Below are 15154 nucleotides of genomic sequence, written 5' to 3'. Positions count from 1 at the left end.
TCATACTAAAACTTCTGGGCCATCCAGAAGCTCTCTAGACACTAATTTAAAGGCCCACAGAGAGTTTTTTATACAGGATATAAGAAATCAGGTACTTTAAGTATGGCTATAACATTCTGGTCTAGTTTTACTGTAGGGTTTATATTGTCAATCTGATCTAAGAAATTCAATCAGTCTACATAAATACATAGGATTGGGAGAGAATTACTAGGTAAGGGACACAGCTATTACAAATCCCACTCAGGGACTAGGCAAATGGCTAGTGTTATTTTTCTGAGATTAAAAGCCAACTGTTACAATATAATGTTCTAAACGCCATAGAAAACAAAGCTTCATTCAATTACTTTTCTTTTTTCTAGACCTGACATCTGTCACAAAGTTCTGTACAGCTCTGACAAATTAGATTCTCCTTGGTAACATGTTAGGGGGGAGGGTGGTTAAGCAAGAAGTGAATATAAGAACTTACATTTTCCAGTAAATATTCCTGATTCCTTGGGTATACATTCAGAGACAGGGTCTGCCCCTTGAACCTAAAAAATAAACCAACAGGTGCAATGAACATGCATATCATATATTCATTACAGAAATATTGTTTATAAACTGGATTTTTTTTTTTTTGTGGGGTTTTTTGTCTGTTTCTTTGGTTTTGGTTGTTTTTTTTTTTTTACATCCACCCTTTCGTATATCAATCTCCCCTTTGCCTCACCACACAGGTCATCCTGCAAATAATTGCAAACATGACCTAAAATGTAGGCAATCATCTGGATCCTTAGAAAGTCACAACTATTAGGGGTGTTTTTTCATGCATATACGAGTGTTAAATGGGAGACTCCCTATTCTCAAAGAGGTTGACATTTTTAAGTCACTCTTATTTACCTGCAGACTGCCACTAACACAGGATAATACACCTTATTTACAACATGCTGCAAATCTGTTGCAGAGACAAGAAGTCTGGAAGGAAGTTAAGACCTCAGAGAGTGCCACCACAATTTCTTCTCAAGAATCAAGGAGCAGAACAAACAAGCAAACTGGTTCAAAAACTTGCATTTGTCCTCTGACAACACTAATTAGTAACAGCCTATGCTATTCAGCATAGCAAACCAGAAAATGAATAAAGAGATGAAAAAATTTGCTGATCATACTGGGGCAATTAGGATAGTAAAGACAAAAGATAACTGCAAAGGGCTGCAGATAAGACTTCATTGAATGTGCATGATAAAATGGCTAATTATGTTCACTGTAGTTAAATGTAAAAATGCTACACATGAGGAAAAGAGTCCTAACTTTACATATACAGTATTGAGCTCCAAACAAAATAATAGCAGATTAAAATGAAATCTTGGCATTATTGTAAGTAGTTCTGCAAAAATATCAGCTCGATCTTCATTAGCGTTCAAAAAGCCAAATAGAAGATTAGAAGTCCAGACTCCTTCTCTATACTTCCATTCATCATTAGAAGTAGCCTTCCTGTCATCCAGAATACATCAAATGGACCTACATTGTGCCCAGAAAAAATAGACTTGTCAACACTTTTCTCCTACTGTTATATTAGATCTCTGCAGTACAACCACTGACATCCTGGATCTTCTATGTTCCCAGACTGCAATATACTTCAGGTAGCAGCAAATGACCTTGTGGTAATTAAGTAGGTGAAACTGAAGATGAACTGTGCACTGAAATAAAGACACACGGATAACCTACAGAAGCCGGAAAACACCCTCATATTGGGGGTACATTTCTCATGAAACAGTGTCCCTATCTTTGATGCCATCCTTTTTTCTCAGAACAACTTTAGAAGACCAGCTGGAAATTAAATTTTGCAGCTCTACTGAATATCTAAATCCACGGACACAATAAAAATATTGGTTTTATAGAATGCAGAATAATGCCCTCCCTTGCAGGCTGTAAACCATCTGTGCCAAACCACCTTATCACCTTTTTCTCCCTCTTCCTCACATCTTGGCTACTTAGATCCCTTCATTCCACTGGTGTCCACGATCTTTTCTATCGGTTATGGTCTAATTTTCAACTATTTCAACTACTTATGCTTGTGAACATTGTCCTACCTGTGTTCTTAGATCCTTACGGCTTGACCAAAATACCACCATAATTATTGGAAAAGCAATAAAAAGTAGAAAGTATTACCATGCTCCTACAGCTGACCATACTGCATAGCACCTTTCATGTGAGGAATAACTAAAGTAGGACTAATCATTCTGGAAATGAGAGATTTCGAAGGGATTGTAACAGAGGGGATAAATATCTTGAGTGACTTGAAGAAGGGAATGAGGGATAATTGTTTAATTTCTTCCAACACAAAAACTAGGGGACAATAGATGAACCTTGAGACAAATAGAAAGAGGTTCTCTCTGTGCTGTGCAAGTTACGTGGGGAAACTCACCCCAGAGCACTATAAGTTGTAAAAGTGCACATGGGTTCAAAAAGCTAGGGGAGGAATTAATGCAATAAAAATCCATGGCAGGATACTAAACACAAAGTTAAGTCAAAAAAGCCCTCGTGAGACAAATTTCTAAGGACTGGACGAATGTTTCAGAGAAATATCACTGCATGTTTGCTCTGTTCTTACATTCTCCCAAGGCATCTACTATTGGCCGCAGTCAGGGTTGGGTCAAGTGCACTTGTTACAGGACTGACCCGATATAAAAGTTGACATATTACTGAATTCATGGGACAGACAGATGACCATGGATAATATTGACAAGATAGTAAGGCACTTCTATGAAAGCTTTTGAAAAGTTCTGTAGTCAGTGCAGTAAAACACTGTTCCATCCACTGAAGATGCTGAAGGCAAAAAAGGTGAATGATCAACAGGTACAGACTGTTCAAACCCATTATGAGTCTGAATGACAACGTTATGCTAGGAAGACAAATCATCCAGTAGATCTGTATCACTCTGATATTCATCCATCTACAAAATCTTGATGGTACCAGCAAATACAGAATGACAGGGAGATCAATGGCTCAGTCACAATAGCTTCTGTTATTCCCTTGCTGATACAGCATGTTTCAGAGTTGGAGTACAAAGCGCATCACAGGTGAACAGCCAAATAAAAGGCAGAGGCTATGAGTAAGGACCAGACAGCCCACGTCCAGGCCTCTGCAATGGAGAGGTCCTGGTGAATGCTCACAATAAACAAGTGATCAAGAAAAGAAAGGTGAACTTCCAGTTTGTTCATGAAACCCTGCTCTGCATAAGGTGCCGGCGATACCACAAGCAAAGATGGGACCAGAATTACTGTTTCTAGCACTGGTGAAGTCGAAGGGTTTGAGTCGCTGACTCACGATCTCAACAGAGAGATCAAATTCCAATGTCACGACGTTTCCCTTTGTCTTATAAGCCACCAGGAGAAGAGGACAAGACAGAACAGGAAAGCTTGACCAGCACATGAGAAACATCACTGCGGGCACTTTAGCTAAACCAGCTGGAATTTGGATTGATTCAGCTTTGGATGTCCTCACAGACTTACAAGAATGTATCCCCTAGAAGAAGATAACCTCACTGAAGCAACAGTAGGTGCTCATGAAGAGTCTAAGGTAGAAGATTTGATGGAAATCAGGTCAAAGACTGCCCCACACCATCCTGAGCAAAAAATCTTGTGGGATCTTTGTCCAGACGCTGGACCATTGGGCTGGAACGGTATGAGGCAAGACTCCAGTACTTGAAAATACGGCCTTCCTCCAAGCAATAAAATACCTACCGCACAGAATAGTAAAGGGGTATTTTTGTGCTGCAAAATGCATGCATGGAGATGCTTCTCAAAGGAGGTAAGAGGAAAAAATAACGGGAGGGTTGAAAGGGGGAGATCCTTCTCACATAAGATAATTTGTGGAGGAAGAAACTAGCAAGAGTATACTCTGTGTGGAAAATACGGAAAAATCATTGGTTTGGAATGACAGGGAGCACAGCTACTCATTACATGAATAACCAACCATATGGTTAAAATCACTGACAGTGGCACAAACCTTCAGAAGTACCTAAATCAAAAAGAATTCCCTCTAATCTCTGTCCAAGTAAGGAAAAAAAAAAATACATATGTACAATTCATTATGGTATTCCCTGTAGTCTTATTAATTAATCAGGGAAAACAAAATCTGCAGGACCTTTTGGACTTAAAACTATCATGTAAATGATTGAGCTGGTGAAAAAAAAACCCTTCAAAATAGACAAATAGTTGTATTAGCTCTTCTGCAGAGCTTTACTCCACCGTGTAAATCAGTGTCTCTCACTTCCATGTCGTGTTTCAGAAAGACATTTATAGAGTTCTGAACACAGAGGCCCCTACCTGTTGATCCTCTGTTCTTAACCCCGCTTGTGTAAAAGGTCTTTCATCTCCCTCCCGATCAGCAGTTGTTGGCCTCTTTAGCTCTTCCTCGTATCTCAAGGAGCTGGCATTTTCCATTTCTCCATCATATGTCTCATCATAGCAGTATATAGCTTCAAGAATATCATCATCGGTAGTGAACAATATAGTATCCCCAAAGTGCTCTGGAGCTGAAGGCAACACACAGCATTAAACGTAGAAACCATACAAAAGAATATATAGAGTGATAAAAACTATTTTCGGTCCTTCTTTACATTTAATTTGCAGTAGTGTTTAAAGAGAATATATGGTAAATTGATACTGACATCTGATATAATTAGTATGTTCATTCTCAAACTTATACTGCACAGCAGAAAATCCTAGAGAAAGCCAAATTTCAAATACATATAAAAGAAAACGGGGAAAAGCTCCTCCATCACCTTTTCCAAAAGACTCTATCTGTGAAGACAAGAATCTGCAACTGTTAAATGTTTAGTGGCTATCTGATGTTATTGAAATATGGCCTTGTTGCTAAGACATCGTTATGAATTGGAATTAGCTCTATATGCTGCAAAAATTGACAGTATCATCGAAGAATGCATTAGTGGGTTCTGCATTACATTTTGAAATTAAAAGGACTAAATACTATACAAAGTGCCAGCTTGCTTTGAAGTGGAAAGTGATAACAAACAAGCTAAATGTATTTTTTTTGTATTGTACTGCTGTTTCCACAAAGAAAATAAGAAATGATCGCATACCTCCAGACAACGTTCCCGAAGCTTTCGCAATTTCTCCCTTAAAGATGCACTGTTCATCTAACACCATTATAATGTCTTTCACACCTCTGAAAGAGTGTATGCGAGATTTATTATAATTCCAAATCCTAATCATTGCTACCTGACAGGAATTTGCAAAGTCAATAAAGATAAAGTGAGGTTTTCCGGGGGTAAATGGTGCTAGCCAGAGATGCATATCATCCTGTGTCCGATTTACCCCATCAATTAGGTTGGTTATTATTCTGGGATCGTTGCCATAAGCTGGTAAAATATTTATATCAGGTGGTTCAGCTGTTATTTTTGAAATCTGAACAGGCTCTCCTTTAGAACTGAAAACTTCAATTCCGTTAAGACCAACATAATGTCTGTCTCCCCATGTTGTTTGAATGTTTATCACCAAGTGCTGTCCATAAGGTAAAACAGGAATTTTAAAATCATTTCCGTCATGTGCCTCCACAGAGATTTCTTCTTCTGGCCTTTTTGGCAGTGTTTGTAGTCCCTCTTTTCTCATTTGCTGATATTCTCCAGGCCGGTTGATTTTCTGTTGATGGAGAAACTCATCAAAGATATCCCCTTGAAAATCCATGTTAGAGATTCGGCCACGATGGGAATAATTAAACTTTACCAGGGAATTCCAGGACTCCTGCAGAGTGTGTTCTTGTTCATTGTGCCACTTTGCTCTAGAGGCTGCTACGTCCTTGATAGAAAAGTCTTCATCTGAAAACAACATCACGTAGACATTTAATGTATGAACAGGACTAGAAGCAAACCACCACAACATGGATGTTCCAGAATTATGCTGGTCATATTTGTGTTGCCTCACTGTGACATTCTGTTATAGTAGCACTATTATATTGCCTCCCTATTACGAAGGCTAACGTCCCAATTGCCCTTCTCCATTTAGACATAACGAAAACAATCACTTTTAACTGTTGAAGAGCAGAGCACACCCCAAGATGCAAAATGCAGCTAAGTTTCAGACTGCGAATTCTTTGCCTAACACTTAAAGAAATTGGGATTTTTTCCAGTGATACTTATGTGTGGCTGTCACAATAGTTTAAATCACCTGTCTGCACTTCTGCAGAAGATCTTTCACACAGCTGGAAATGGCTGAATTAGTTAAGTTTCTAAAGAATTATAGAGAAAAGCCAGTGCTTTGTGTCAAAACCAGCCACGTGTATATAAAGAAAACTGGTGAGAAAAGAAGTAGGTTCAGCATACAAGGAGGATGAGGTGAGCATTGCATTCTATGCAGGTAACGTACAAACTATTTTTCTCTCTTTTCAGCTAGTGTGAGATGTAGAAGGGGAATAATGACAACGGATCTAACAGGAACACAGTGGGAACAACCAGTTAGAGGGGCACGGTGGGATCAAAGCATGCTCTCCTTGTGACTGCACTGGGGAGCTGCTTCATTTCCATCTCAAAACAATTAAGAGCAGATAATAGCAAAGATTTTCAATAAAGCTGTCACTTATGTATTTTCTTCAAACAAATGAAGAAAAGCAAGCGGAGTTCTAAACAATTACAGGCCCATGGGCTAGATTTTACTTCTGTACAAAATCCTTGAGTGGATACTAAAACAAATGGTTATCAAGAGTAAATGCCAATTCCTGTAAAATGCAAAATAACATTTTCCCAAAAGACTGCTCAAGACTAACTTTTAACTTTGTTTTTTGGAAATACCGGGAAAGAGGCAATGTTCCTAATCTACCTATGGACAATAACTATTTACACTGGGGACAAGGGAGAAAAAAATAAGAATTTTAAAGCAGATGGAAGACTACCTGAAAGAGGGCTGCCTTCCAGAATGCAAGGCTGGAGACCAACCTGGCCATTCCTCCCTACCCCACAAGGGAAACACTGATAGGAAGCAAAGGTACGTATTTCAGAGAACATCAGACATTTATAAGTCACTTTCTTGTTCAAACCATTGTCCATATGGATACTCAGGGGGTGGGAGATCCCAAAGAGCATTTCCCAGGGCCTCACAATTTATAATACCTGATGAAGATACTGCATCGCCACTTTACAATGTCAAACTCAACACTTTGAAATGTCAAAGCTTGAAAATTTCAGGAGGAGCATGTACAGAAGTGCAGTTGACATCCACTGGCTTTCTTTGTTTTGGAGGTTTTTTCCCTTTTTTTTTTTTTTAACTTTTTTTAATGTTAAGCGCTTCAAGCAGTACAGAGATTACAACTTCTACAGCAGTTCAGTAGGATGATTTCCAATGGGAGGTTAACGGGCGCGTTAGCTACATTAAGGAGTGACACCAGAAGTGGAGCTCTGAAAGGAAAGCAGACAGCGGGCCAAAAGTAGAAGTCAAGGGCTAAAGGCTTAGGGGTTTGGCATTTTTTTTAAATCTAAAATTCATTATTTTTATTGGAGCCATGTGAACAATTAACTCTGCCTGTAGATAAAGAGTATTCCACTTACAGATATTACAGACACATTCCCAGCCTTCCACATCCCTGAGAGGATTGATGATGGATGCTATCCCAAAGTCCAGAAATAAGGACAATCAAACATGCATCTCCCCTGTGGCTTTAGGAGGGTTGTCTTGAATTAACCAAGTCCCTTGTCCTGCTTCTGACGGCAACACACACCATACAACTCCTCTCAAAACTTCAGTAAACTGTATTTTGGGGCAACACTAGCTTGAAAAAAACACCTTTCTTCTCCCTCTGTTGTGTTAATCTCATTTTTACTCCCTGCAGTTATAAATAGCAATCATATTTCCATACTGCAATCACACGCTTCATTTCCCAAATCATTCTGAAAGCTCTCTTCTGTATCTGTTCCACTTTGTAATCAGCTTTCCTGAAAATGGATGATCAGAACTGCAGTTTTCCAACTGACATCTCACGAGTGCCTGTGTTGAGATATTAACATTTCCCTAACTAACAGAAATGCCTCTGCTGATACATCCTTGGAGTGCACTGCTATAATCACGCCTGCGTCACACCAGCATTTCATAGTCAATCTGTATCAACTACTCAACCAAGATTCTTCTCTTCCTCAGTCATTTGCAACTGACGATTACTCAGCTTACAACTTAATTTTTTGTTATTAGTCCCCAAATGACCCTGCAAGCAGTACGATTGAATTGCATTCCATTGCTACTACTCCAGGGCTCAAGTTCATCTTTCTGTGCAGTTCTTCAATCTTCTTAACTCATAATACCCCAAATTACATCTTATTTGCAAATTTTATCAGCATACTTTTATCATTTCCTTTGCACGTTAAACCAGTTTTCAAAGAAAAACTGTATGTTTTTATAGCAACATTAACTCAAGCCAAGTACGTATGTACGTGCTATTTCTAATGTCTGTTGTTCTCGTTATTCCTCATTTAGTGACCAAAGGTGTGCTGTGACATTGCATACGAGCTTGTGCAGTCTCCCCTTTGGCACATACTGCTACTGGGAAACTGCAGCTCCCCTAGTCCCGTACCGATTAAAATTCCCCACTCTTAGGGAACCACTTAAAACTGTTTCCCTGTCGTTAATGCTCACTCAGCTCCACTTTGAAGATGGCTTTACCCTGCACAGTACAGTACAGAGAGAACAAAAGCTGATAGATGGCACGCAGCTTTCCCAGGGACAAACACGTATTGGGAGTTTTAAGCACCAGATGACAAAACCTGCTTTGGGCAAAGTTAGAGGAAATTATCACTAGAATCATGATAACCCCCATCTTATAGCTTACACTAAAACTCTTAAATTGTTACAGTTTTTACAACTGAACAGAAAGGACTAAGGTGGGATTTATTTACAGTTCCTGTAACGTCGACAAGTTTTTCATCTAACAGAGTTATGGTAAAATGTGTGAAACAGCAAATGGGCTGCAGTGAGTAGGTGGGTGAAAGGAAGATGGCAGTTATTCCCACTGCTTCCCCACTTTTTTCTTCTTTGAGGCATAATTTCAGATATATAATTGCTGTTTTCTCCACAGAGGGGCAGAGAAAGAAAAATTCAGACATTCTAAGTTTAATAAGAATGATTTTCCTCACCTTTGTCCAAAAACTTCATGCAGTACCTGCTGTAGAACTGGAACTGGCATTCCTGCATTCAGGCATATTTCCTGTCCCTTATGACCATAGCTTTAATGTAAATACCCAAATGCAATATAGAGCAAGCTACACTTTCATGTAAATTTTTCTGATGCTAAATTAGTCCCAAAATTTCAATTTGTATTTCTTTCTCCAATTCTCTGGACCTTGTTGTCCTTATTCTGCCAGACTCTGTTCATTTGAGACAAGTTATTGAATGCTGAAGAATTAAAGAATGCCAAAGAAGGGCTATGAAGGATCTAAAACGTAAGAGACAGAGTGACACATGGCTCGAAACTGAAAGAGGGAGGTTAAAAATATATCCTGAGCAATGGAAATTCAAAAAAAAAGTTGGTTAAAAGCAAGACAAAGTAGAACTTCTGGGTAAGAAATTCTGTTCATGTGTTATTTACAGTTGTTAAGCACAAAAATATTACCCCACACTCAGAAAATTTCTTAGCCATAGATTGCCAGAGTTTGGGATTGAGCAGGAACTTCAGAATTTGTGCAATTCTCATTCTCCTCCCTGGGGATACACTGTTGGCTACGGCCAGAGGCAGAACAAAACTACACAAATCTGGCTTCTCCACCTCCAACAGGATCCAGACAAACTAAAAAAGGTTTGGAGAAGGATGACAACGAGAAAGCAAAGCATGGAGTAGATAACAGCTAAATTCACTAGAAAACTCCATAAATAAGCAGAGATGTCTGCGGGAGAGGTTTGAAAGAGGGATGCAATGACACGAGCAGAGAAGGGAAAATAAGGACAGTTTTCATTCACTCTGAATAAATATATTCAGCATATATTCTCACTGGGAAAGACACAAACCTACTATACAAATAAAAACCTACTACACAAATAAACTGTAAATTTACTCACTACCCTGTGGTCCCACTTTATCTTTTTGCAGATATTCACCAACATTAGTAAACATTTGCTGTCTGCAGGACTGTCAATTTTTAGAATAGAATTTGCTGAAATCTTCTTCAAATAAATTATAAGCACTAACTCAGATTGTAAATTTTTCAGAAGAGCATTTTGCATCCAGGTGTAGGACGAGAGAGACTCTGAGCATTGTTGTAGCGTGAATGAGAAGAACTGAATACTACAAAAAGCAAAACTAAAACCTCCCTTGTCTATACCTCCAGGAATCTCAAGAGGTTTCTTCCCACCTAAATGATTCTGTGCTTCTGCAAAATGGAGACTATGTCTGCACTTGCACTAAGGTTGCTGTTGTCACCTCTTACCTTTGAGAGCAGAATCATCACCCCCAAGATTTATAGTGTTTAATCCTGCCTTTTTTACACATCTGACACTTCTCCTTCCATTTGCAGGGTGCTGTAAGCTGCAGCAAATTTTGTTAGAAAATTGTTCCCAAATGTCCAAGCCCGCATCACCATCCTTTGTGGTTAGCAGCTGTGATCTCTCATCTCCATTTGCATTTCTACTACTCGATCTTCCCTGCTCATTTCTTCGACATTTGACATCCTCATTAGTCACATCTGAAAAGTTTTTCATGATGCCATCTGACTGCGTTTGAAATCTCAAGTCTGAACAATGTTCTGTAGCAAGCCAGGGAGGCTTCTGCTTACTGGAAGTATTTTGATTATTCTCTGTTATTTGGGAAGATGACTGTAACCAAGAAGGAATTGCACCTGTAGAATTAGACAACTTTCTTCCTGTTAGTTTTTCCATTTGCTCGCTCAACGTGAGTTCACCACCAGATTGAACATGCTCTGTAGCTGCTGGTACTGTTGCATTCTCTTTGGCATCTTTTATACAAACTTGAGACGGCAACACTTTTAGATCATCCTCCAACTCTGACAGTTTTTTCTTTGTAAAGCTGACTGAGTTCATCTTGTGTTCAAGAAGATTTTCTTCCGGCAGAGATCTCCAGTTTAGTGAAGTACTGTTTGACTGCAAGCACTTAAAATGTTGGTCTGCTTTCTTTTCCGTGACTGCAGGGGCATTTACTTCTTTACTTTCATTTGAAGAACGTGTAGCGGTATCTTGCTTGTGATCTGTAAGGTCAATTGTAGTGCTCTGGTCAGTGAGATCTCCAGAGGCTCTCTCTAGTTCACCATCAAATACAAGGTTCTCATCAACATATAACTTCACGTTCTTTGCTCCAACATCAAGGTCCTATAAAATAAAAGCATGCAGATTTCAATTATGCTGTTCGAGCATTAGATATCACTGTTCTGGAACTCTGACATTTAACCAATAAACATATGTAAACAATTAAAACCCCGTATCAGTATCATGCTTTTGACCACTTTTTAATCAAAAGCTCAAACAACTGAAAAATACTGTGGAGTTTTTAAGATTTTATTTAATGGGACTAAAAACTGTGCTAGACGCTACTGCGAACCATTTCAGTTGACAAGGCTTAAAATTTAGAAAAGCTTGAGCAAAGAATCCTAGATTAAGTATAATTATATTTGATCAGGATACAAACTCCAGAGGTACGTTTTGCTTCAGCATCTTTAAGATTCACCACTTTCATGCCATGTTCCACAGCAAACATCCACCCAGATCAAAGCCACTTGAGTTAAAGACAGTAACAAAGAGTTATAGAAAAACAGGACTGGAAAGGACGTAAAAAAAGCATCATCAAGTCCATTTCTTTCCACTGAAGAAAGCAAAATAACCTATACTATTGTGAAGAAATCTGGTTTTAACAGTTTTCAAATAATCTGCCTTGATAGCCTATTCCAACACTTAACTAGCTTTTATCTCAGACACAACTCTGCCGCTCACAACGTTATCTCTAAGTTCTCATTTTCTGTGGCACCCACTAAAACCTCATTTTTTCATTCCATTGAAGCTGGAACTAATGCTCTTTCTATTCTCCTTATCATTTCCATCTAACCTTTTCTCCCTCTTGACAAAAATACTGGTATCTTCAAAGAAAATATAGAAGATGAGACGAAATCCGCCTCCTTTCTGTCCTCTGCATAACGTGTCCATCATGTGGAGTCTTTAAAGACTCTCTGTTCTTTCCTTATTTTCATGGAAACTGAGAAGTTTTTCATGAAAAGTGAGAAGTTTCCGTTTCATCCCTCTTGCTCATCTCCTGGATGTCAGTTCTCCAGGAATACTGATTTAAATTTTCCTCTGCTCCCAGCCTAAACCAGTTACTCCTTCACCTTCAAGCACCAGTGTCTCCAGTTCTTCACTACTTCACGTGCTCTTTACAGCTTACAAGTCTTTAGAGCTTCCTTTCTACTGCTTTCCAAATAAGAGCATGTATAAGACAAAAAATGTAATATGGACCTAGAGAGCAGGAAACCCAGAAGGTGCAGGCATAAAAAGAAAGCCGCAGTTGAGGGAGGGGAGTAGGTGTAGGAATGCAAGACACATTCCTGATAGAAAAAGATAACCTTCACTAACTTCTCAGAGAACAGCTGTAAACCCAGTTTAATTGGCCATTATGTCATGGCTGCCTGTGTTACTCCTAGAGTATCATAAAGCACTATATGTCTGTACTGATGCATTTGGCCATAAAATGTGATATTTTTTCCCCCTTGAACAAGGACACTGCTAGATTAACATAATTGGGGATCAAAACACTTTCATAATTATATATATTAGAACTAACTAGATGGCTTTGCCTGAAATTATGATGGGGATGAGAAAGACTATCAGGATGCCCAAGTAATGTTATTTTTTGAATCTCTGTATGTCTGGACTGTTAATGTCCTCCTTAAATGCTAGAGATATTGGATATTCACAGTTGTATTTGGGATAACTGCAACATTTCTACATGACATCCTGGCCTCCACTGCTGTTAGGAATACTCAAACCTTAGTTCTGTATTTTTACCTGGGAACAGATATAAACTGCATGGAACCACAGAAATATAAAAGTGTATGTTTGGAAAAGTATTTTTCAGTTGCATCTTTTAAAATTAAAATCAGCAACCTCTTAAGGACAGTACGTTTTGGAATGAATCCTACCAGTACTGGAGGAGGACATGTAGACTGAGAAAACATCACAAAATGAGATGGTGGAGATTATTCTCCCTGAAAGAGGGACAGTCAAGCACAGAAAAGGGTCAGTCACTTCAAAATTACTATTCCACTCAGTGTGAAATGACTTCCCATTCTCTGATGTTTTGGAATGTCTGGGACAGGCATTGTAGGAAGCAAAAGAGGTGCTCGGACTGCATCAAGATGAACCAGCCAAAGGTACAGACATTTCTAGGACAATAACGACAGCTGAACATGGGCAGGCATTAATCATAAAATCCCAGGCTGGAAGGGACCTCGAGGATCATCTGATACAACATTTCTTGGCAAAAGCACGGTTTAGACAAGATGGCCCAGCACCCTGTCCAGCTGAACCTTAAAACTCTCCCACGTTGGGGAATCCTCCACTTCCCTGAGATTCTTCCACTAGCTGATTGTTCACATTGTGAAAAATTTTCATCTTCTGTCCAATCAGAATCTCCCCAGGAGTCACTTGCACCCATTACCCCTTGTCTTTTCCATGTTACTCCTTATAAAAAGGGAGTCTCCATCTTCCTTGTACCCACCCTTTAAATACTGGAACATGGTGATCAGGTCTCCCCTAAACCTCCTTTTCTCAAGGCTGAACAGACTCAGTTCTCTCAGCCTTTCCTCACAGGGTTTCCCAGTCCCTTGATCATCTTCGTGGCCCTTCTCTGGACCCTCTCCAACCCACCCTGGGTTGATGCAACCCAGCATCCCGTTGGCTTTCTTTGCCACTGCAGTACCCTCTTCACTCATGTTGAGCCTGCTGTCCACCGGGACCCCCAGGTCCCTTTCCACAGAGCTGCTCCCCAGCAGGTAGATCCCAGCCTGTGCTGCACTCCTGGATGATGTTTTCCCAGGTGCAAGACCTTACACTTGCCCTTGTTGAACTTCATAAAGTTCTTGTCAGCCCACTTTTGCAGCCCAGCCAGCTCTTCCTGCAGGGTGGCTCTCCCTTCTGAAGTGTCCACTTCCCCAGCCAGTTTGGTAATATCAGCAAACTTCATCAGGCTACACTTGATCCCATCACCCAGATCACTTATGAATACATTAAGTGGCATTGGGCCCAATATCGATCCCTGGGGGACCCCACTTGTGACAGGTCGCCAGTTTGAAAAGGAACTACATCCCACCACCCTCTGGGTCCCCACCCACTGCACAAATCACTTGTCTAGACCATAACGCATCAGTTTTTCTAGGAGGAGGCTCTGGGGAAATGTATCAAAAGCCTTGGAGAAATCTGGGTAGACAATGTCCAACCCTCACCCCACATCAACCGAGCAGGTTACTCTGTTGCAGAAGGTGATCAGTTTGTCAAGCAGGACTTGCCCATGGTGAATCCGTGATGGCTTTTCCTAACCACATGCTTTATTATTGGACTTGTGACAGGTCCCAGAAGGATTTGTTCCATAACTTTCTCAGGGATTGGAGTAAGACTGATGGACCTGTAATTTCCTGGATTCTCCTTTAAGCCCTTCTTGTAGACGGGGTAACATCAGCCTTCTTCCAGTCTTCTGGGATGTCCCCCTATCTCCACAACTTCTCCAAGATTATGGAGAGCATCCTCACAACAACATCAGCCAGCGCTCCTCTAACACCCTCAGGTAGACAACCTCAGGGCCCATTGATTTGTAGGGGTCAAGCTCCTGTAGTAACAGCTGATAGTTCAGAAGAACCATCTATTCATGAAGAATCAGTAGAGCTGATGAAAATCTCTTGCACCAAAATGCTAAGCAGACTGAGGCTTAGGGAGGAAAAATATGATCTGATCTCAGGGACTCCAAGAACAAACACATGCAGACACAAGACTAAGAACTGCTCTTTTTTATTCCCTCCCACCCCTCTTCTGAGCTTCCAGTTGCTTAGTGATCAGATGTGGTGGGAAAGACTGACAGAAATGTTAGCTTCCCTAGTACCACTGCTGAAATCTCCTCAAGCATGGGGAGGTTGGAAAAATTCCTTCCTCCTGTGTAATTCCATCAGGAAGCCACTCTATAAACAAATACT

At 40.0% G+C, this 15154-nt stretch overlaps 1 protein-coding gene across 4 annotated transcripts in view; it reads right to left on the bottom strand.

Moving 5' to 3' along the window:
• The window catches only part of KIAA0556 (KIAA0556 ortholog), a 62759-nt gene that overhangs the window by 23666 nt on the left and 23939 nt on the right, over positions 1 to 15154 (bottom strand). For all 4 annotated transcript variants that reach the window (XM_026859117.1, XM_026859119.1, XM_026859120.1 and 1 more), the window contains 4 exons: positions 10400 to 11294; positions 5081 to 5815; positions 4305 to 4513; positions 467 to 530 (listed from right to left, as the gene is read on the bottom strand). In XM_026859117.1, the coding sequence (XP_026714918.1) occupies positions 467 to 530; positions 4305 to 4513; positions 5081 to 5815; positions 10400 to 11294 (1903 nt within the window). The remainder of the gene's footprint in view (positions 1 to 466; positions 531 to 4304; positions 4514 to 5080; positions 5816 to 10399; positions 11295 to 15154) is intronic.

Source organism: Athene cunicularia (genome assembly GCF_003259725.1).
Source record: "Athene cunicularia isolate RWA chromosome 14 unlocalized genomic scaffold, athCun1 chr14_part1, whole genome shotgun sequence".
Classification (NCBI taxonomy): Eukaryota; Metazoa; Chordata; class Aves; order Strigiformes; family Strigidae; genus Athene; species Athene cunicularia.
Note: the sequence above shows the minus strand (reverse complement) of the source record. Positions and strands in the feature narration are given on the sequence as shown.